Genomic DNA, 24,233 nt, shown 5'->3' with positions numbered 1-24,233 from the left:
AAATTTAAAATAAACTAAATTACTTGAAGGAAACTGTAGCACATTCAGCGTAGCAGGTATGAGTAATGGACATTATAATGGAAAGTATTGAGAAACACCCAATGGGAACATTCTGCCTTTAGTTTATTATCATTATTATTACTTTCAGTTTGAAATTTTTGTGTACCAGGTTACTGACAACCTGTGAATGCTTTTAATCTCTTCATGAGCTTAAGTGCTCGTGTCACATATTCCAGCCTCCAGTTCCATTGTGATTCTGTGTGATGCAAGTTTGTGTCTGATTAGTTTCTGTTAATCTGTTTTGAACTGAAATACAGAAAATCTCACTCCAGCCCTGAAATTCGTCCTGCTTCCTCAAGCATGCATGCTGTTAACTTCAGACATGAACTTGATTATTAGACCATGGACATACAGCCCACAGAGGAGCTGAAGGGGGATGGTTAACAGTGTCCAGCTGCAGGTGAGCTCAGAGAGGAGTGGGGAGTGCTGAGTGCAGGGGAAGCTTTCAGGCTGGTGGTACAGGCTGCTGGGGCATGGGCTGTGTGCTTTGCTCATCCTGCTCTATGGGCAGTCCAAAACCATGGCTTTGTGGAGGAATGAAAATGAATTAATATTTGGAGGCTTTACAGGTGACAAATTTGATATGCTGCATAAGATGACACACAAAGCTTTCCCTCCCTAGAAAACATTTATGCTAAGGAAACTCAGAAACTCTTGAAGAAATTTGCTAAAGGGAAGCGTCAGGTGTAGGGAATCAGTGGCTGAATCAGACCCACATCACAGCAAAGAAACTTAGGATAAGTAATGGAAGAATTTTTGATGTTACACAGAAGCGTGGGGTGGCCTGGGAATGTAATCTCCATTTATGTGTGAGTTTCACAAGTGCTGAAATCAGACTGGAGGTCCCTGGTGCAGATGGGAAGGAGGAAGCATCCACAGGGGCTGCCCATTGCTCCAGCCAAGACCTGTGCTGGTTTTTCCCCTGCCATTTCTTAACTTCTAAGACATTTTTGGTGGTGAGTTATGTTTTTTTGAAGCCTGTTGTAGATAACACAGTGTGACTAATCACTGTGACCTATTCAAGGTATCAAAACCATGAGGTTTCACAAAATGCACCCTTGCATGTCTTCCTGAGAATAGCTATTTAGTCCCATTTTCTCCTGTTTGATAGGGCCAGAACTGCAAATCTTCTTACTTTGTTGACAAAGAAATTCTCTCAACAACATAAAATTGCTTATTACAAGGTACTTTGAAGGTACTGCCTTCATTTGTTGAGTCAAAGTGTGTGATGGTGCTTATAGCACTCCTTAACATAGCTTCACCTTCCCTATAAAAGCAGCTGCAAATTTAAAAGGACACTGTGAAGTATTCTTTATATTTTTAAAATGCAGTTGTTGATATTTTTAATTCAGCCTATTTGTACCCTACTGAAAACTCAACCTTGAAGCCTGATTGCTTACTAGCTACCTTTTGGAACCAATTGCTAAGGTGGTTCTCTCAGGTAAACTTTATCTTAAAGATGTGTTTGTCTCCTGGATCTTTCTGAAGTTATTATTTTGAAACATTCATTCTTGTATTCCATATAAAAAGCATAATAAGTGCAATGTATTTTTAAAGGATTTAGAAACAGCCCCTTATGATTTAAATCCAAGCCTCTTATGCAGATGAATAGACTGAATACACTGAATTCAGTGGAATTTAAAAACAGCAGAAAATGGGAAACTGAACATTCTCACTACAGTGTGAGAAATGGCCAGAGCATAAAGGAGATTTTTATTCTCACAAGGTGTTTATTTTAACTAATTTCTATCATTTCCAGAGGTGGAGATCTGATGCTTTTGGCAGATCAAGAGGTTTACTATTTCAAATCCATTTCAGCATGGGGGAAAGCAGATGATGTTAATGGATAATACTTGTCCAAACATAGTAACAGTTTTTCTGTAGGAAATACAGTGGGAACACTGACAAGCAGGATTGTTGACTGTTTTTTGGTTTATGCCTATATTGAAGCTGCTGAAAGGATCATGTGACACATCTTTATAGATGGTCTGATTGATAAATTCTTTTCTTTGGGACTTAGTTTTGATAGTGGCACCAGCAGCTCATCTCATTTTTATCCAGTGCTTCACTACAAGGCATGCACTTGGCTTGAGTTTAGAGGAAATTTGATCTCTCACATAAAGCCTAGCAGGCAAATTCTGGTATTATGGTAGAGGACTCTCTGTGCTTTTCTCCTGCAAAGGGGAATTCCTTGATCAAGTGTCTTCAAGCAGATTCGGCTATGTTGTTCCTATTACTTTGGTATTGTAAACCTACACATCCTGTCCTCATTCCTGTAGTAACAAAAGAGCTTTCCTCTAGCTTGCTGGCTTCCCCTCGTGCTCTTTGTATTCCCTCCTAGGAAACAGTCTGAATGTGTCAGAAGAGTCCCAGCTCCTCAGAAAGGCATCTGGCCAAGAACCTGACCAAGCTGCTCTGTAGTATTTCTCTCATTAAAAGCCTGCTTCTTCCCCCCAAAAAAGTCATCTGTAAACAGTAACAAAGGATTAATTGTGGAGTCTTGGGACTTGGCAGAAGTGTGAATAAATGAAGTGCTTTTTTGGAAGCTGCACTGCCTGTCTTGCAGATCAAAAAATAAATCCAAAATATTTCAATGTGTATCAGTGGATTAATTCATTTGATTGCCACTTCCCTTCTTCCTCTTCTCTTTGTGGGGAGGGGCACTCCGGAGATTGGAATTTTAATTGCCTGACCGCAGTTTCTTATTAGTGGGGCAGCAAAAGGGTATGGATCATTAATTAGTACTGAATATAAGGATCTCTGAAGCTGAGCTATAGCATCAAACAAATGAGTTTAGACAACTTCTGACTAAACTTACTGCTTATAAGTAAATTGAGTTATAATAATAAAACTGTTAGAATCTTTTTCTAAGTCCCTCCATGTTGTTTTCTGTGTTTGCAGTGTTCTGATGGTCTTAAAGATTGTGGCATTTTTATATAAATACAGATTTTATATTTGTATATGTGTTAGACATATGTATATACTCCAAAGGTATATATATGTGTATACATGCCTATAAAATAGCTATTTATAATTCAGAGCTGTTATACAATGGCATGCTTTATTTATTTTTATTAAATGTTTCAGTACTGAATTTGTGCTACCATCTTGAAAAGGAAATTCAGCTCTTGAGTATAATGCTCTGAAAACAGAGTATTATCCACATTATTGCTTTAATGTCCAACAGACTCTATAATCTTTTTTCTGGTTTTAAAACTTTAAAAACAGTTTAAGTTTGCTCTATCCATGATTCTCAGATAGTGCAGTGTGGAACAGGAATATGCCTATAATAGATACTGGGATCAACTTGTTTTTTGCTATGTGGATTAAGAACTGGTTTGTGAACGGGCTGCAAAATGTAAATGTGTGGGGTCATCCTAAATTGCTCTGTATGTAGCAGGGTTGCTGGTGTATTGTTATAAAACAGCATGTTCTGCAGTATTTGCACCCAGAATTTAGAGGTAAATAGGCAATAATTGCTGATAAAACTTATGAGTCATCTGAACAGTGTGTGCCTGATTTCAGCTAAATTCATAAACTGAGCTTTGGTCATGGACATTTAATTACAGATGTTGATGAAGTAAATGGAAATCAGTGGCCCTCAAGTTTAGATAATAACAAAAAAAAATGGATCAAGTTCTGCCACCTGTTCCACTCACATCTTTTATTTGTGCTTTTATATGTATCCATTTGGAGGCTTTTAAAATGTGAAACACACCTGAATATGCAACATCCATAAAGTCTGGGCTGCAAAACCCAGCAGAATTCAGCCATGAATCCAGAGAACTGAGCTTGTGTTTAGTAGGAAGTGGGATGTTATTAATAGAAGCTAGAATTTTTTTATTTTTTTATTTTAACAGAAAGCCTTTGTTTACTTCACTTTTTCATTCTACTGTGAAATTTCATATGAAGATGATGTTAGCAGTTTATCAGTGCATTGATAGCTCTTTATTCATATCCCTGGGGCTGAGCAACCATCTTCTGTTGAGATGTAGAAACTAGATGTCTGTGAGTTCAGAAGCTGGAAGGAATTTTCATAGGATGTACTTCCTCAAGGTAGTTTTCTTGGCTTTTGCTGTTTTTGAGACTCAGTTTCTGCAAAGAGGATTGTGTTTCTGCTCTCCCCCTACTCCTGCTTCCTTTTTCATGGGATTTTGTGAAACACTGCAGCTGCCATGAATTCACCAGTACATTGCAAGGAAACTTGGCTTTTGGCACATGGAGGGGCTGCCTCTTTTCTTCTGTCCCATCTCAAGGGAATTAAATTCACATTTTGTGTTCCTGCTTAGGTTTTCAGCCAATTTTTTACTTCAGCTTCCTTCCTTCCCCTGCCCCTCTCTCCTATTCTTAATTAAAATATGCTAAGGTTGAATGGATATAGCTGCAACTGAAAAAGGACAAAAATAGCATGGATGAAATAGAAACACTATTGAGACCTGGACCTTTGTTTGGAATCACATTTGCTGGCAAATGTTTTTTTCAACAGATCAATCATTAATCTCTAGTTTTAAAGGGAACAAAATTTTGTTTGAAGTTGAACGTGATTTTCACAGCTTCAAATGTTCTGCTCGTGTAAATTAATGACAGAGTCCTGTTCGTTCAGTGTTAACAGGAATGGATTCACCACATCTGTGTCTGTTCTGTTTCTTGGATTCCCTAAGGCTGTGAGTACATGCAGCCTGAAATAGTGACTGCTAAACCTATGACACTGGCAACAACTGTTTATCTTCAGCACCTTTGAAAATCATGTAATTTTTGAAGTACCCAAGGATGAGCACTGGTTTGGGGAGTTAGGTGACACAGGTTTTTAGATGGTGGACTTTAGGTAGATATTTAAAAAGTTTAAAAAAATCAATCTCATCTCTTTTGCCTGAAATAGTTTCTGGAAGCCTGGTGGAATTCTGTGCCATGTCTTTCCTGAGAAGGGAACGAATTAATTTAAGAAAATACTCAGAATAGGATCAGACAAGGAAATAGAAACATCAGTGTTGAGTGAACAGCCTTTCTGATAATTTTCAATAAAATTGGTTCTTCTCAAAAAGACATATCCCATAGCATACCTAAATACAGAAGTCCTTGTGATTGAAGTTAACAGATTTTTTGAAAAAGGATAAAAGGAACAATGGTAAAATGCTCACTGAGGTGTTTTAGAGTAAAAATAGCAATAGGTGCTCACAGAGCCTGGACTCTAGATTTGTATTGGTTTCTCTCTTGGTAAAATTTTTATGAAGTATATTTTTTGAAAATAGTGCTGTTGAAGCTAATCACCTGATCTGTGGTTTTGACAGGAACACTGTTGTTCTTCTCCACTCTTCTGAATGCTTCTCTTGCTTTCATTTTGAACTCAGAAACTTCAGTTAGCTTTCCCTAATTTAACATCCTTCACCACAATGCCCTTTTTTAATTTACCCACCTTTTTGTTATTCAGTCGTTCCCAGCTTCTTCAGCTGAGCTGGCATGATGATCTACACCATTTCCTTGAAATGTTCTCTCACAGCATTTTAATAACTTCCCCAAAGAAGTTCACAATGCCCAGGCCCTTCCAGGTCATGTCACTGCTGATGGAGTTGTGGGTACAATCGAGTGGCAGCAGCCAGTGATGCAGCCACAGCTGTGTACAGGAGGAGTACTGGCTTAACCAGGGCACTTAAATGGGACATCTTGTCTGAGCTCCATCAGGTTTGTGAAAAGGAAGGAGGCTGTGGCTGGCACATTTGCCAAGCACATCAATAGTAAAAGCAAAAGAGAGCTTAAACTACCAAAAGAATTAAAAAACAAGAGAAAAATGTTGCAGTATTTGCCTGCATAAAGTGGGGAATATGAAATATACATATAAAAGAGGTACTGAGTTTTAATGCAGTAAGATATTTTCAGAATCCTGCATTCAGTCTTCTTATCCATTCTGGAAAAAAGGCCGGAAGAGGCTGAGATCTAATCTGACACCTTCACTCTCACAAAAGGCTCAAAGTCAATTTTATTTCCCCAAGAGAAAACTAAGAAGTGAATTGGGTTTTGTTTACTCTATATATATATATATATGTACAACTAGATTAGGTAAAGCTCCTTCCCAGCAAGCAGAAATAGTTGTTGAGATTAGTGATAGGACACTGACAAGTGTGAAATAGAAGCAAGATGTGAGTTGGAATCACTGGAAGTATTGCTGGAACATTTTAGATAGGGGAATAATAGGTTCACTGTCACTTGGTTGAATATCTTTCTTTAAAACATCCTGTAGCTCAGACAACTCACGGCTTCTGTATGAAGCAATTGTTGCATGACTGCTTACCCACTGTCACAGAAAGGTGGGATGGCTCTCCTGGCTTTACCCTCTAAGGTTGTATGATCTTCCTTTGCCAGTTCTGTTCTTTTCCCTCATTTTACTGCTAGCACCTCACTGACACTGGCAGCAGGCACATCTCCATCTTCTGTATTTGCACAGCTTCCCATGCTGGGATGCTCAGTGAGCAGAAATAATGGACAGCATTGAGGGTTCACACCAGTCCAGAGAACTCACACGGACATGCAACTCCTGAGTATTCATTCATTTATTGTTTTCCATCTCTTTTGTCTCTTCCACAGTGAAATACATGAGAGAAGCCACCCCCTATGTGAAGAAGGGCTCCCCGGTGTCGGAGATCGGGTGGGAGACGCCTCCGCCCGAGTCCCCGCGCCTGGGCTGTGCCTCTGCCGAGCCCACGGCGCAGCTCCAGCTCTCCATACACAGGGACAGGAAGACCATTCCCCTCAAGATGTGCTACGTGACACGCAACATGACAGTGGCAGACCCCGAAAACAGGTCAGTGGGGCTTTGCCTGGGGCTGGGATTTCACTTCCACTTTGAGTGGCTGTTGAGCTTTTCCCCTCTGGCCACACGTGGCAGCCCAGCAAGGGGAGGGAGCGCTGCTTTGGGAAGGGGGGGTGCTGGTGTCTGAGCCACGTGAGTGTGGCTCAGCTTTGGGTTATGCCAGAGAAACTTCTATGCAGCAATCCAGCACTTTTGTTGGAAATAGAATCTCAGGGAGTTGTTTTCATCCTGATTAAGTGTCTTCTTTTGAAGGAAAAGACACTGTACACACTAATTGGTTACATCCTCCAGGCTGGCTACATCTGATTCCACTAAATTGCCTTTTCTTTCCTTTTTTTTTAATGAATATTGTTTTAAGAATGGTCTGGTTTGAGTATTCAATTTTGGACATTAAAGTCATGAAGGGGAGAAGAGTTCCACTTACAAGGCATTAATGGGGAGTTTTTGTGACTTGGTTTTTTTTCCTTAATGTTAAAAATAGGATGAGGTTTTACCAGCCTTTATTTATAACATATGTGGAACAGCTGCACTACACCAGCACACTCCCTGATCCCTTCTCTAACAGCTGCTAATAAAAAAGAGAACAGTCAAGTCAGTGATACAGACTGATTCTCCATCCAAATAATGGCCTTTTTGTTTTTCTGCAGTGCTCAGAAGCTGGGTGTAATGCCTTTGATTCTCAGCATTTGCATATAGGCATGAAAAAGAGTTACATTTTCATTTTCAGAGAAGGATAAGGAGAAGTGAGGAGAGTAAAAAGTGGCTTGGGAAGGATGAGTTTCTCTGTAATCTCTTGCGCTGCAATTCAGAAACTTTATTAGTTAGTATCTGTGTAGTTTTCTATCTTTCCTTTTTATATTTGTCTGACCTTTGAATTTTCTCCCTCCATGCTTTGTTGTTTAGTATGGCTTTACTTTGCCTCGGCTCTTCATTTCACGTGGTGGTTGCCACCATAGTCAGTGGTAACTGACTGCTGCAAAAGTGCAATTGTAAACCAGAAATAACCCTAGCAGCCTTCTCAGTTTAGATCAAGATGTTTGTTGATATTGGCCACTTTGGTTTTCCACGTACATCTGCGTAGTTTAAGGTTTGACAGCCGTATCACTTGTCTGAGAGTTTGTCTTTCTCTCTGCCATGGAGTGTATTTTAATAATACTCATACAGGTCGCATTTTTTAATGATATTTTGCCTGTGTTGACTTTATTTTCTCATATTTTTCCCCTTTCTTTTTTGACTTCATTGTGGTTTTTACCTTCTGTCACTTTCCTGGCCCCAAGTTGGTTTGAGAGCCAGGACTGACTCAGAGGGACACTCATGGCTCATGATACCTCTCCAATGGAGCTGACTTTTTTGATGTATGCTATAAATGTATGTGTTCTACAGTGCTACTAGGAAGTAATGTGTGGGAGAGTCATATTGCTTGTTATCATAGTTTTCATTTTGTGTTGCTGTCATTTCCTGTGGAAAGAGTGACTTCTGATTTTTACTGTAGTCCAGCACAGTGCAGTCTAAGATGGATTTTTCCATCCCAGCATGCAGTACCTCACCATTGTGCTAGCTGCTGTGTTGTAGTAGCACCCCATGGATTAGTATCTTTACTGGTTTCAGTGTTTAACAATTCTGAGCACTGGAACTCGTATTTCCCAGTACAAATGCAATAACAATGCAGTGACCCTTTCCCACTGGAATGCCTTCCAAGATAGTAATCTGATTCCAAAAAAATAATTTTATCCTTGCTCACAGCAGAGCCTAATCCATGTCCTTGCATGCTTACAACACTTCTGTTTCATAACCTGGTGACCTGACACATAGATTTTGTAACTGATGGTGTCACTCTGCTGGATGGCTTTAAGAGAGCTCTGCTGGCAGGATGCCACAGCATATGTTGGCCATTAAAGGGCTCCTTTGGACTATAACTGAGCTAATTTTCATTTATTAGCAAGTGTAGGCATGGAAAGCCTGGGTTTTCCAGTGCAGTCATTTCTTCAGTGCAGGTCTTCTGGGACCAGGATGAACTGATTTGATGTTCAGCATGAGAAGATACCTATGTTAAGAGACCCAAAAAGAAATACTTGGCACTGAATTATCTCCAGTTCTTAGAAAGCTGCAGGAAAATGTAGATTTAATGGACATGGAGGAGTATTTTTTCCCCCATTAGAGCTGGTAGCCCTGCGTAGGATTTTTTTTCTCTCATGGAAGACTGACCCCAGTTCAGAGATTCTCAAGTCCATGTCTACTCTCAGATGGTTTGATGATCTTTTTATTTTGGAGCAGAAGTGAAGTCTGGTGCTTTTAGAGCCAGCAGTTCTCAGATGTCTTCTTCACCTAGTCTACCTTTGGGTTCACTCTGGAGGAGATTTGGAATTATCTTTTCTGTTACCTGATAAAAAGAGCTGTAAGATGGCAAGGAGAAAATCCTTAATACAAAGCAATACCAAAATTAATATGTAGGAATTTTTAATAATAATAATAACGTGGCAGGCAACAGGAGATTGCAGAGCATTTATGCCATTCTTCTGTAGGTGCAGGGTTTGTATTTTAGGCTAGAAGAAACTGGTTAAAATAATTGATACTTGAATCAGTTGTTTGCCTGTGTTTTCACATTAGTGACCTTTTTGGTGGCAGCAGCAAAGGTTAATATCAGGCCTTACTGAGAAGCATCTCCTCCCAGTGAAGAGACTTGTGGAAATGATCATGGCTAGTAATGCCAATAAGCAGAATATCTTTCTGCAGTGTAAAAAGCTTTTCATCAATTTCTGGTGATGATATTAAGGAACAGGAGAAAAAAAATGTCTCTCCAGTGAATTTTTTTCTGTTGGTGCTTTTAAAATCTTGGGACATAATACAAAGGTCCTTTTTTACATAACACAGGAGACATGACATTCCCTGGAGAAATGTGACAGTGCTATGTGGATGGAAAAGGTTTTCTCATCTGCTTTTGAAGTCACCCTGAAATTCTGCTTGCACATCTTTCAGCTAAACCCAGGCCTGATCCTGTCAGCCCTTGGTGTGCACTGATCATGTTCTTCCAGTGTCAGGAGTCCAGAGCAGTGTGATCCCCAGAGGGAACTTCAGCAGAGTCCAGCCTTAATGATAAGGTTACTCATTGGCAGGATTTGGCCCTCTGATGGGAAAGATTTACTTTGGTCTGTAAGCTAGGAAAAATGTCCCAAGATAAATTCCCAGCAGTGAACTTTTCCTATCATTGCCCATTTCAGGATTGGACTGAGAATTACAATCAGAAGATAAAATTCACGAGGTAAATTCTATAGGTATTGGGTTTGCATGGCCAGGTCTGGTAGCAGGGGAGCTACAGAGGTGGCTTCTGTGAGAAGCTGTCAGAAAATTCCTGCATGTCCTACAGTGCCAATGCCAGCCAGCACCAAGATGGACCCACCTCTGGTCAAAGCTGGGCTATTCAGGAATCACAGTAACACCTCAGTGATAACACATTTAAAAAGGAAAATAAGAAAGTTACTTTCAAGATATAATTGTGCCTAGATAAGGTTGGAGTGAGAACGTGTGAGAGAAACAGCCCTGCAGACACCCAGGTCAGTGAGCAAGGAGGGGCAGGAGGTGCTCCAGGTGCTGTAGCAGAGATTCCCCTGCAGCCCCTGGTGCAGAACATGGTGAGGCAGCTGCTGTGCCCCAGAGCCCATGGAGGATCACAGGGATGCAGAGACCCACCCACAGCCCATGGAGGATCACAGGGATGCAGAGATCCACCCTCAGCCCATGGAGGATCACAGGGATGCAGAGATCCACCCACAGCCCATGGAGGATCACAGGGATGCAGAGACCCACCCACAGCTCATGGAGGATCACAGGGATGCAGAGATCCACCCACAGCCCATGGAGGATCACAGGGATGCAGAGACCCACCCACAGCTCATGGAGGATCACAGGGATGCAGAGATCCACCCTCAGCCCATGGAGGATCACAGGGATACAGAGATCCACCCACAGCCCATGGAGGATCACAGGGATGCAGAGATCCACCCACAGCCCATGGAGGATCACAGGGATACAGAGATCCACCCACAGCCCATGGAGGATCACAGGGATGCAGAGATCCACCTGCAGATCATGGAGGAACCCATGCTGAAGCAGGTGGATGCCCAAAAGAGTCTGTGATGGTGTGGGAAATCTGTGTGAAGCAGGTTCCTGGCAGGGGCCTGTGGAGAGAGGAGCCCAGGTGGAGCAAATTTGGGGGCAGGACTTGTGACCCCATGGGGGATTCATGCAGGAGCAGCCTGCTCCTGAAGGACTGCACCCTGTGGAAAGGGAGCCACACTGTAACAGTTCATGAAGATCTGCAGCCCATGGGATGGACTCACACTGGAGAAGTTCATGAAGAACTGCATGAGAGGAGCCCCACACTGGAGCAAGGGAAGGACTCCTCTCCCTGAGCAGCAGCAGAAACAACCTGTGCAACCCTCATTCCTTGTCTTCCTGGAGGGGATTAGGTAGAGCCTGGGAAGGAAGGGGTGAGGGGAGAAGGTGTTCTTAAGATTTATTTTACTTCTCAGTATCTTGCTCTGATTTTGTAAGTAATAAATTCAATTAATTTCCCAAAGTTGGAGCCTGTTTTGTCTGTCATGGTATTTGGTGAGTGATGGCTCCTGGTCCTTATCTCAACTTAGGAAACTGTTATATTTTCTGTCCCCTGTCCACTAGTGGAGGGGAGTGACAGAGAAACTTTGGTGTGTGCCTGGAATTGGGTCAACCCACTACAGGGTGCAGAAGAACTGGCTGGTATCCATTCATTCTGGTCTCAACAGAGTGAGCTGCATCTGGGAATTGCCTGGGCTTCCCAACACATCAAGGAGGTGCAGAACAGGACAGACTGAGACCTGTTTATTCCAAGGGCAGCAATAGATTCAAGCAGCTTCATTACTTTGAGGTGGTTTTTTTGTTGATTTTTTTTTTTTTTTTGCATTGGGAAATGTTGATTCACTGAACAAAGTATTCACAAGATCTGTTGCAAAGCCATTGCTCCCCAAACTTCTTTTTGCACACATTTTTAAATAATAATTTCTTTTTACATTATTTAATAACAGTAATTTCAGCAATGCACAGTAACAGTGTCAGTGAAATGCAACATTTTGAACTGTAATTGGTATACAAGTATGTTACTTATGCAGCATGAAGTAGCATAGTGTGATTCTAAAATGGCATTTCAAAATCTTAAATAGAAAACAGATTCTAGTGAATTTGCATGTACTTTTGTTACAATCAGACATGAAAATGAAAGTTCAAGCTTCTTTAAGAAGAAAACTGAGCTTCAAACAGATTTAATATGACATAGTAGAAACAAGTCCTTGCATCAAACAACTTGAGTCACGAATGCTCACAACAAATATAAGATGTAAGCAGAAGATTGTAAAAATGCAATAAAAAGACAAACATCTTGAAGCAGGTGAGGGAATGAAAGACCAAGGAGCTCCTGCACTTCTTCAAGTTCCTGCTTATATAACTTAAGGAGAACTGTGAGGACAGGGAAGCAAGTATTGGGCAGTGAAGAATGTTCTGGGTATTTTCTTGAGGAAAACATGGTCTGGCTCATGCCCCCACCCTGCCTCTCTCCTGTTTAGCCCTGTTCAGAACAGGACCTTAGCTTGGTTCTGCCAGGTCTGAGCAGGCCCTGGTGTGCAGAGCAGATGCCAGTTCTCCTCCCAGAGCAGGGTGGCTTAGGGGTGCCCCTTTGCAGCCTGGGGTTTTCTCTGCTGTTGGGGGAAGGGTTTCCCCAAGTCAGCCCCATCTTTGGGGCTCACAGAGGGCAGGGCTCTGCCACAGAGTGACCAGAGAACCAGAATGAGTTACAGCCACTCCTGGAGAGCACAGGTCACACTTGTCTTGTTTTCTGCCTTAGGAGGTAGTTGGATAGCACTGAGCACAGTCCATGACACTGGCAGCAGCAGGCACAGATAGGGTTAGGTGCTGGCAAAGGCTCAGCCCTGCAGCAAGGATAAGGAGGTGATGGCACATTTCCAGCACTGTTTCCATCCATTTCCACCCAGGATGGAAATCCACAGCTCTGTGGGGTTTCCTGGGGAGGTGGAAAATTATTTTTTTTTCTTAGTGCACAGTACAGATTTATCTGAAGTGGGCTCTGATTTAGGAAACTTGGGCCTTTTTTCTGTTACTGTATGTTGTAGGTAGGCAGAGGAAAGACAAAGAACATCTGAATGGGGGACAGAGCATAGATAAAAATATATAATGGGCACATTACCAGTATTAAAAGTCACCCTCCATATCTCCTCAAGCAATTTGTGCTTTGCTCCTTGTGTTGTTATTGAGCTGCTGTCTGCCTGAAGAACTTCTGTGAAATGCAGAGACCATACTTAATTCATAGTGTTGTTATGAGCTACAGCTTGAGATCCTTGGATGAAAGGCACATAGCAGTTAATTATCATTATTGGTACAGACATGTTTTACTATATGAATATCAATAAGTCCTTTGAAGAAGTCATTGAGCCTGCTCAAGTGAGTCTGATTTATATCAAGAATTTTTGTTAGCATTTGGTTTGGTGGGCTGTGTTTATTATCTCCTTAGATTACTGTATCAACAATCCAACATTAAAGTAAAGCAACTTGAAAGAATGTAATTCAAATCCAGAAAAGAAAAAAAGTGAGGATAATCAGGGTGAAACTCTGGTTGACTCTCCCCTCAACCTTAAATCACCCTGTTGTGCTGTCAGAGTGTCTTTGGTCTGTTACAGCCTTGCCCACAAAAAGCTGTGAATTCAAAGTCATGGTGAAAATGTGTTTTTAAACTTTGCTACTATTTTACTATAATGGAGCCAAATCCAGCTTTTGTGTGAAAGCTGATGTCTCTTGTTGTGTTCCTGTAAGTGCTAATCTGCTTACAAAATCTGCTCTTTATTGGAAGGGATGAATAAGTAGACAGCACTTGAGGTTTATCTACTGCTGCCTCTTTCAAGCTGAGAGAAGTTAGGTAATTCAGCTAAAAAGGCATTGACTACACCCTCTTCAGTACTCTGAGGGTAGAAGAAGCTGGGGTATGGGCAGCAGGAGTGGAGTTGTGGGATGGGTCATGGGAAGGACTCCTCTTCCTCCTCTATTCACTGCATGGCCGTGGGACCCTTCTCAGTGGCCAGGTCAGTGCATGCAGGGCTAGGGTTCTCAGATCAGAGACCTCTAACACTGCATTTTTTTTCTCTCATAACAATATTTTTGGGGCAAGTCATTAACTGCTACAATTAATAATTCATTGACTGATAGATTTAGTAATTGATGGTTCTATAATTTGTTGTCTGACGGTTCTCTGTCATCTACATCATCTGGTTTTTGGGCAGCTCTGCAATTGCTGGTGCAGTTTTAAGCTGCAGTCATCTGTCTTGATGAAGGGCAGTTTTCCAAACCTGTAGGAGCTGGAGCTCTGAAGCCTCAAGGCAGTGATGTCTTGAGATTTGATAGTGATTTTTAAATTTGTTTTTCATTATGCCGAATAGTTGTTTTCTGTCGTTTGTGAATGTTCCCACAACTTTAGTCTGGATCATACCAATTTTTCTCTTAGCCTCAGTTTCTTCTTTTTTCTTGAAAGGCCACTGAGATCAGGCATTTCTGCAAGACTATCCCTGCCATAAAGATGAGCATTTTTGTCCTTTTTGAGACAGATGGCCAAACTAGAGTGAACATCATTACGTTGGTTTTTTTTCCCTTCATGATTTAATTCTTATTCTGTTAAATCATGTTAGAATATGTTTCTAATGTCCTAAAGATTGCTGTAGTCTCTGAGCAATGGTTTGAAAACTGAATTACTGGGAGATGTGCTAGGATCTGGGACACAGTGGAAATCCCTGAGTTTTCCTGCAGGGTGTTTGAGATACCAGTGTAGATAGATAACTGTAGATAACTGGTTAGTTACAGCATGTCAGGACTGACCTTGAATCTCTGCAGGTCCTGGTGAATTTGGGACTAGGCATGTCTCATTTTCTTGAAAAAAAAAAAAAAAAAGATGACTCTTTTCTCCTGGCATAATGCCGTGGGGCTTTCTCCCTTCCCCATCCTTTGGGGCCATACAGGTGAGCTCCTGATGTCCTTCCCATCTCCAGCATCAATCAAATAGGAATGGGTAAACCTCCTGCATGTGTAACTCAAAAGCAATGTCCATGCATGCATATATGTGACTGTAAATAAAACTTTATGTCTATGTGTGTGTGTGTGTGTCTGTGTGGGCTGAACGTGACCTGACAAGAATAAAATGTGTCACTGTGAGCTGGGTGGTGAGGAAGGATGTGGGTGACGAGGAGGTGGCAGTAACTGAGACTGGAAGAATATTTTCAGCTGGATTTTTTGATTAACAAACTTTTAACCAAAGTCTTTCTTTCCTGTGCAAATGTTTAAATAATAAAAAAACCCTATATTCTGGTGGGGTTTCGTGTTGCATTTTGGGGTTTTTTCAGCTGTTACTTCAGATTAGAGGAGTTTAGAAAAAGTCAAAGAATTTTGATTTTTCCAGTTAGCTTCAGCTGTAGAGGGTTGAGCTGAGAAATGGAAATAAGGGGAAAGGAACTGCTCTGAGAAATGCATGGAGGGAAGAGAGGAACACAAATGAAGAAAAAGTGATTAAAGAAGAAGCCAAACAGCAAGGCAGAGCAAAAAAACCCAGAGAGTGAAAAACTGCAGCAGACTTTACTTAACAAACACTTTTGTAAAAAAGAAAAAATGTGTCAAAAAATAAAGGGAAACAAAAAGCAGTGAGGGACTTCTGCAGGAAAAAGGAGAACAAATAGTTAATCATGTTTTTATGTGCATCTGTATGTAAAGTTATGTAAGTGCTGACATTCAAGCTGCTGCTAAATAATGCTGAAGACCATTTTAAAGACCGCTCAGATCCCCTAAGAAAGAAAGTTGATGTGCAGGGTTTTCAGTTTCCTGCTATGCTCCCAGTCCCCAGAGTCTTTGTGCAATGGCTTGGAGAGAGTGACAGTCTCAAGGCTTTTTCCTGCCTGGCTGCTGTCCTGTGCTCAGTGCTGGGCTTTCCCTCACCTACCAGCCCTTCTGCAAATTGGATTTAGTCTCACAGCTCTGATCTGGCCTGATGTGCCATTAATTAAGGAGCAGGATTTTCAGCGGGTGTATTTAAAGCTGCTCCTTCTTGCACCTCCTGTAGTCACAGGTGTGGCACCAAGTGACATCCACAGTGTGAGCCCTGGCTGCTGTCAGAGGTGCCCCAGCTCAGTGTTGGTACATGCTGAGGCTGATCCTCAGTGCTTAGGCTGTGTGTGAATACTTTGCTATTTTAACACCCTCCAGTCACTTCGAGCTTGATTTCTCCTGTGTTTCTGCTGATGGAAATTCCTGTTTTACTGTAGTAAGAGTTTTGCTGAATTTGCTACTTCTTCTCATCATTTACATATAGTTTTTCCAGCAGTCTCTGTGTCTGTTCAGTGAGAAGATAGGTCTGCTGCCAGTTGTGAAAGTGTCAGGAGGTGACCCATGTGTGCTGTCCCCAGAGCAGCTGGCAGTGTCTCTGGGGGACTGGCTCCCAGTGCTGCCTCTCCCCACAGCACTCAGAGCCCAGCAGTTGATCCAGAAGGAATTTGTGGCGTTGTAGCCATGGTTCTCTGGCTTTGGTTTTGCTTCACTTGGCAAGTAAGCAGTGATCCCTGGGCTTCTTGATCATGGAAGCCAAAAAGTAGATCTTAACATAATGAGACATTGAGACATACCCTACTAGATAAGGTGCACCTGCTGCTTCTCTCTTCCAGCAAGACTTTCTTCTGTGACAAACTCATCCACGAGACAGAGCTGATCTGTTAGCAGCCCTACTGATTTTTCCTGTTTCCATATCAGTTTTCACTCATGCTTGTGGATCACATCCTCTTCTTTCCCCTTGGTCCTACTTCAGTGCTTCCTAACAGCAGCAGTGGCATTCCTTCTCAGAAGATATCTAATTAATCTCTAAACCCTTGATCTCTTACTTATGCAGCAGCAGGAGACCCTCCAACCTCTTCTCAATTTGAAGGGGTCCTTTACAACTATTAGCAGCTGCACTCATATGCTCTTTGCCAAGCCCAGATGCAGTTCCAGCAGCAGAAGGTTTGCTTTGCTGCTGCTGCTTTGAATTTGGCTGTGGCTTTCCTTCAGGGAAAACAGCTGTTTAGGGAGCTGTGGTCAGTGTATTGAATATACCAATCACATCTTCTTAAAATTTCAGCATCTTTTAAAAGTTAAATCAAATTCCTGACATCTCTATGAAATAATGCTGTTTGTGGTAAGTAATTCACCCCAACTGCTCCTTGAAACAGCTCTTTTGCCATTGTTTTGTGCTGAGTCCACTGTGAAGAAGGCTGAATTCTATATTCCTGGATTACCAATATTCAGTACAATTACAACCAGAATATAAAAGAAAAAAAATCAATAGAGTAAATTATAAGAGATCTTTTTGGCACTGTGATGTAAGAGTCCTGCTCGTTAATATCCATATACATTATAAACTATTTAATTACTTTTGTGGTTGCTCTGGGTGGAGAAGGCAGTGTGTGATGTCTGCAGATTGGTCAGCATCTGCATGCAATGGTGTGAGCAAGTCCAGTGCAGAACCAAATCCTTTCTTTACTTGCATGTGGCACAACTCCACTGACATTCCTTTTATCAAAGCCCGGCTGGTGGCAAATAGAAATGAAATCAACTGTGACAGCTCATTAGTGATATATACACCCTCTGGTTGGACATCAGTCTAGTCCAGCTCCCAGGAAAGTATCTACATCAGTTTTAGCAGTGTAAGTTGAAAGTCACCAAGTAACTGTTAATGCAGCAAGTATCCTTCTGGCAGCAAGGGGACCAAGAGCCTTTCACACAGAAAAATTCCACTTGATTACCAAGTAGCGCTTGCTTGGTAAAATTGCTTTCACCTCCATTTAGGTTCATCAAATGAAGATGCTTCTTCAGAGAGTGTTCTGGGGAATTCATTGCGAGCCTAACAGTATCTCTGGAATATTTTCCTTGCAGGCTAAGCTCAAAGTTTCCATTGCTTAATTTTAATGTGTTCTGTTCCTGGTTCATCTCCTGATGCTGAATGTACAATTTAAAAGAACCTTAATAGTTTTTAAAATTTTATTTTATATAACAAAACCTACAACTATATAAATATAAATCAGGTTGTGTTCTTCTAAATCCCTCCTTTTCCTGGAAAGGCTCCTATGTTTGTACACTCAGAAAAAAACCAGAATTACTTACTGTGGTTTCATGTGCAGATGGTGATGGAGAAGACAGAGTGAACAGTTTGACCTTCAATTCATCTTTAAGATTGTAAAGTCTGTGACAGACTATTTTGTTCCTCTGTGCCAGTGCAAAATCAAAGTAGTGAGATGGACTTCAATAACTCTGGCTCCAGCTTATCATTAACTTCAAGGGATTTACTCCACACTTTAATCAGTCACTGAATACATAATCTGACCCAGGAAGAGTCATGAAGTGTAACTCAGTGCCTGATTTGGTCCTGAGCCAATGCTGGTGGCAGAATTACTTTCAAGAGTTTTGATAAAAGGTATTTCTTAGATGATGAACACTTACAGAAAGAAGCTTTATCAAACGTGGAATGTGTATGGTCTACCAAACATTTGCTCTAAATTTCTTTTGATCCTCTGTGAAGTAAAAAGTCTAATGAAGAGAGGGAGGGAGTTTCCTCTTACGTGCCAGGTTACAGCATTTGGAAGCACTGAGTTTTGTGTCACCCCCATGTTCTGCCATGGAGAAGGGGATGCTGGAAACACTCCTCAACTCACTGAGGTCTTTGAGAAGGAGAGAGAAAATTACTCTTTTATTGTAAGGTTTGCCAAATGATCTCTGAGAAAATGTGATATCATTCATATGCATTGCCAAGCTGGAGAGATGCCGCGCATCTTGGCAGTCATCTAGAGCTAACATATAATTCCTTTGGGTTGGTATGGGCTTTATCAGAAACAGCTCCATATGCAGTATTTACATAACTGTGGTGGAGTGTGAGAATAAACACAGCTGTGGCATTGCCCTAAATATTTCAGTTCAGTGGGGAATTAAGGGAACTTTATCACTGAACTGCAGATAAACAGAAGTCAGTAAGAGGTGGTCAGTTTAGCCAAGGAACAAATCAAAACTATAATGGCTAGACTGCTGAAAACATTTAAGTGCCTTAGTCTTGGAGTTTACTAAGGTCACTGATATTTTTTTCTTTTCAGAAAGTATGGAAATGCCATCAGTCAGCTGCTATACAGAAAGCATCATCCAATTGGACTGGTGAATCAAAGCAGCGTGGGCTGAAAGGCAGAAAAGGAAAGAGTTTATAGGGATGCAGTACTTTCAGCATCTGACTGCAGTCAGAGCCCATGGGCTTCCAAGAGGATTTAAAGTTTCTTTTAGTATCTCCATCCCAGTTGACTGTGGAGACAGGAGTCCTGGGGTTTTGGTGGAAATCCATGAGCTCCATTTCCTGAGGTTTTCTTGTCTAGATCGTACAGCAATTGCCAGTAGCACAATTCAGACAGTTGAGGATTTAGACTTTAGGGTGTGTAAATATAGTTGGCTACATAGCAGCTTGCTAAGGAATGATGCCTGCAGATGTATTTCTGGGAGTGGACAAGTGCTGTGGATAGAAAGAATAAATTTCAACTCAGTCAAAACAGCATGTATTCCTGTTCTGAACTAAGTTTTGAGAAGTGTAGTAGTATTGTCCAGTCATCTTGTTACTCAGCTCATGGAACAAGGAAGGCTTTCTGCAGTTGTTAGTGCATCACCATCAAACTTTGGTGACTGACAAGCTTTCCCAAACTAGCTCTGTTGGAAGTCACTGAAGGATGAGTATTTTTGCAAGCATGGCTCAGTATGTGTGTATATGTATGTATACTAGAATTTAGCCTTTGATATCACATTTGAATATGTAGATATTAGAAAGAATATGCATTATTTAGAACCCCTTAAACAGATCTCTTAATAACTGTCTAAATGTTCATTATTTTAAGGGTCAGAACTCTTGTACAAGTACTTAAATAGTCATCATCAAGAAAAATGCACTTGGATGAAGGCCCAACTACTAAAATACGTATTTGTATGTTGATCCACTTTTTTAAAGGAAGAATTTAAAAATTGGAGGTAAACAAGTTGCCAATTGGAGAGTTTTGGAAACTCTTTTGACTCTTTGTAATTTATTTTTAAGTCAAAACCTGCTGCAACTAACATAAAGAAATCACACAAGTTTGCTGCTGATCCTTTGCAGCTGAAAAATCAGCACTTTCTTCTGACTCCTTAGAGTCTGTGTTCAGCACTTTGTTTACTGCATGACGTGCAGTGAGTTTGTAGGTGGAAGTCCCCATGTAGAAACCACAGGCTTTGTAAAGAGCATTGTTTCACACAATCTATATGGTGTGTTAACATTTTTCAAATGCAGCACAGTACTGCCATGTTGTCCAAATAATTTTTCTTTTAAAAAGTGTTAAAATGGGAGATAGAGGACTGAAAATCCTGATGGCTTCTCCTGGCCTGTTCCCTGTCTTGTCTGGGTTCTTTTTCCACTTTTTTGTTGGTGAAATGAGGATGCTGTCACTGACCTCATTTGTGAAATGCTGTAAGATCTGCCAAAAACTGTTCTGTAAGTAATAAGCAATATTTCACTGATTACCCCAATGAATTTTGAAAATCCAAGCCTGTCTAGTTTGATTTTAGTGGTGACTGCCTACAAGAGCATGCTCCAGCTCCAGTTCAGAGTCACAGTGGGACTCATCAGTGGGAGAGCTGTGTTTGTGATGGAAAGACAGACACAGCACAGCACAGTATGGGAGCTGTGCATGATCATAATGACCAGTGGACACAAATGGCTAAATCCTAACCATGAAGTAGATGGCTGTTTCTAGCAGTACAGAAAAAATGAGAGTGTGATTTGAAATGTGCCTATCTATAAATATAGTTTTCTAGTTCACAAGACTGCCATCATGTATCAAGGAATTTTGCTTTGATACCTGAAACAGAAAATTTGGTGCATTCTGGAGCAGCTAAATAAGAACATTAATTTTCAGATAGTGCTGAACTGCAGCAGCTTTACTGAGGAAATATGCATTACTGTGTTGGCTCAGTGCTTCCTGAAAAATCAAGCCACTTCTTAAGCTACCCAGTGATTTAAGACCCTGAACAGTTCAGCTGCTGAGTTTGGAAAATCATGACCTTTTCTATATTTAGAACAGTGTCTACGTGGAAACCTCCCCTTCTCAAAATGGACAAACACGAGACCAGGGATCCTTCCTCTCTGAGCTGTGCAGATACAGTCACCCTCTGTTCTGGATTCTGCTCTGGTTTAACCAAATAATTAAAACCTCTTACTTGTTAGTTATGTTCCAAATTGCTGGATTTTGTAATTGCACAACAAATATTTGCATTACAGTACTGTTATGAACTTCAACCTGAATAAGTTCCACTGAACTAATTAATTTTCTGCTACAGAAAGGAGTCATTGTGTGTCCCAGAGACTGGGCAGCCATACACAGGACAGAAGTACATGATTAGGCTCAGATTCCAGGTCAAATTTGGGAGGGTAACATTCAGGGCTGTCACTGTAGTTTTATAATAAAAATTACAAATGGGATACAGAATTGAGAGATGGGCAATGACCAGGGCTTTGCTTCATAATTGCCACATAAAGATAAAACAGGCTGTTACTTTGTGGGTTATTTAACAGATGTTCAAGTAGAATTGCCCACAAAGCTATAAAGAGCATACAAAGCCTCACTAATAACTAATAACTTCACTAAGAACAGAGCTGAAATAGCTGCAGCTGCCTGTCAAAGCACTTTTGTTGTTGTTAGCAAAGGTGTTGGCACAGGTCCCATTACCACAATGAGCAGGATTCATTTTCCTGAGAACTGTTCAGTTGTACTTTTCAAACCACAGTGGAAACCCACTGGTCCAGTAGGAATGTTTTCTTTGAAACAAAACTCATTTCCTTCTACAGGAGTTTGAAAATCTGTAAAAGGTGCCTGCCAGCAGCAATCATATGGTTGTTAGCACTTTCATCTGGCCACTAGCAGGATGTAAATGGAGCATTGAGGATGCTGGCAACTCCCAGAGAAGGCCAGTTGTGCTAGACATGTGTTCATGTGTAGTGGTATCACTGAAACCAAAGAACAATCCTGGGAAAGTTCCACTGTTTGGGATGAGGATGATTTTTATTTGTCTCTGCATGTATAAATTAAACATGCTGAAAACTCTGGTTGTGCCATGATAACCAGCTAAGGAAGGCAGCAGCTTATCCCTGGCTTCTCCACAGCCATCTTCCATGCAGTTTGCAGTTCTGGGCAGTGCCCATATCAGTGAAGGCTCCTCTTGCCTTTATATTTGGAACTCCTGTGACATGCTGTATGTGGGATTGCATCAGCACAGGCAAATCCCCTTCTCAAGGATTTTATCACAATGCCAGTAGAGTTCTGGCTTTAGTTAAGATGATCCTACTCTATTCAGGTGTTGTAAAGGTAAGTTTTTAGTGATAGGTCTCAATATTACTATTCTTTCTAACTCATTGCATTTATAAAACAAGGTAATAAATTTAGTTGCCTGTTAGTATATGAATGAACATAATGTTTTTCCCCCCATTTTTCTAGAATTATTGAAGTTCATTCACCTGATGCCAAGCACACCGTGGTGCTCAGGAGTAAGGATTCAGCTACAGCCCAGGCCTGGTTCAATGCCATCCACTCCAGTGTCAATGAGCTCATCCCCAGGGTGATTGCAGAGGTCAGAGACCAGCTGGGTAAAACAGGGATTGCTGGAAGTCGAGAGATTAGGCATCTAGGCTGGCTTGCAGAAAAGGTAATGAAAACATTCTTATTTTTATTTCTAAACTCTCTGTCTCTTATTCTCTGTACCTGAAGTAGAGACTAAATGAGATTCTGGGGTTTGGTTTACCTTTCCTTGAAGACCTTTCTTTTCTTAACATGTCACCTTTTGTGCTTTAAAAAAACAAGCAAAAAACTACAACACCCCCATAGTCTTTGCTTCTACATGCCAATTAACAAAAACCTGCCTGGGAGATCAAAAAGTCTCATGTCAAGTTCAGGGATGGGACATGAGTCACAAAATCTGACACCAGTCCTTGAGTTCACCTGCTGTTACAGCTCCCACCATGTATCAGAGTTGTCACCTTCCTGTACTTGGTCCATGTTCCTGGCCTTTGGAGCTGGGCATGATCTGGAGCTTCCATAAAGACTGGGAGCTTCTTTAATTGTAACCTGCATTTGCTGAGCTTGCAATTTCAGATCTTGCATGCCTTCCAAAGGTTGAGTCTTAAAATGTTTTATGCAGAGAAAACCTGGTGTTCAGTTTGATGGTAGTTTGGGATCTGTTGACCTCTGGAAAGACAATCCATGACTACACAGGGGTGATATCAGTATTAGAGGATCTGATTTTAAATCAGGAGCCTCAGAATTCATTTTAGGCAGTGTACCAACTGATAAGTGTGGATTTGCTATGGTAGCAGTGTTAGAATTGTGCCTAGAAGTAATTCCCATCCATCTACTGCCTGGGCAGTCATTCAGAGCATCTCTGTCCCTCCAGCTGGGGTGTGTGAGAAATGGCCACTGTGTACACACTGCCCTTTCAACCTGTGCATCCAGCACAGGTGTGGAAAACTGACTGAAACTGCCCTGAAAAAACAACACTACATGTTTTATCTCATTTTGGGATTTTGTAGATGAAACTATGGAAGGCACAGGTGCCATATTTCTATCTAGTCTCCATTAAGAATGCACACCATTAATTTTTAGCAAAACACAGGTCTCTCTACCCTACTTGCAGTGACACAAAGATTGCCTTTCAGGCAGATTTTTTATCTTCTCCCATCCCTCCCTCCAAGCTCATAGAGTGGGGACAACAGCACAACTCTTCAGCTTAGTGCTGTAGAAAATGTAGAAGATTTGGGGAATAATTTGGGATTAAAACACCAAAGGATTGGTAAGTAAATTTTAGCAGTATTAAACTATACAGCCATGAGATCTTTAATCTTGTTTTCCTTTTTGTATTTCTATAAACTTGCAAGAAGCTGAACATTAAGGGGCTTTTCCTATTGCAAAATGCTTTCCTCTGAAGGGGTGGCTGCTCTGCAGTAGATCATAGAGATCTTGTAAATATAATATTCACACATCATCTTAAGTGGGCACATGACTTCTAGTTTATGAATTTCCTGTTCTTACAGTTAATACACAATATCTCATTGACATGCTTCTCTCTTTCTCCTTTTTCTTTTTCTTTTCCCCCTTATGGTCTGAAATCTTACTTTGTATTACTCAATATGGACCATTTTGAGGTCTTTCTAAATTTAGTGGTGAAACTTGTTTTGCCTTTGTTAGGGTCAGGCTGTGGTTCTGTGCATGTTCCAGTG

At 41.1% G+C, this 24,233-nt stretch overlaps 1 protein-coding gene across 1 annotated transcript in view; it reads left to right on the top strand.

Moving 5' to 3' along the window:
- SNTB1 (syntrophin beta 1) overlaps window positions 1-24,233 on the top strand; it is a 108,116-nt gene that overhangs the window by 48,000 nt on the left and 35,883 nt on the right. The window contains exons 2-3 of the mRNA XM_079300108.1: window positions 6,640-6,856; window positions 22,459-22,666. Of these exons, the coding sequence (XP_079156234.1) occupies window positions 6,640-6,856; window positions 22,459-22,666 (425 nt within the window). The remainder of the gene's footprint in view (window positions 1-6,639; window positions 6,857-22,458; window positions 22,667-24,233) is intronic.

This window comes from Erithacus rubecula (assembly GCF_903797595.1).
Source record: "Erithacus rubecula genome assembly, chromosome: 3".
In the NCBI taxonomy this organism is placed as follows: Eukaryota; Metazoa; Chordata; class Aves; order Passeriformes; family Muscicapidae; genus Erithacus; species Erithacus rubecula.
Note: the sequence above shows the minus strand (reverse complement) of the source record. Positions and strands in the feature narration are given on the sequence as shown.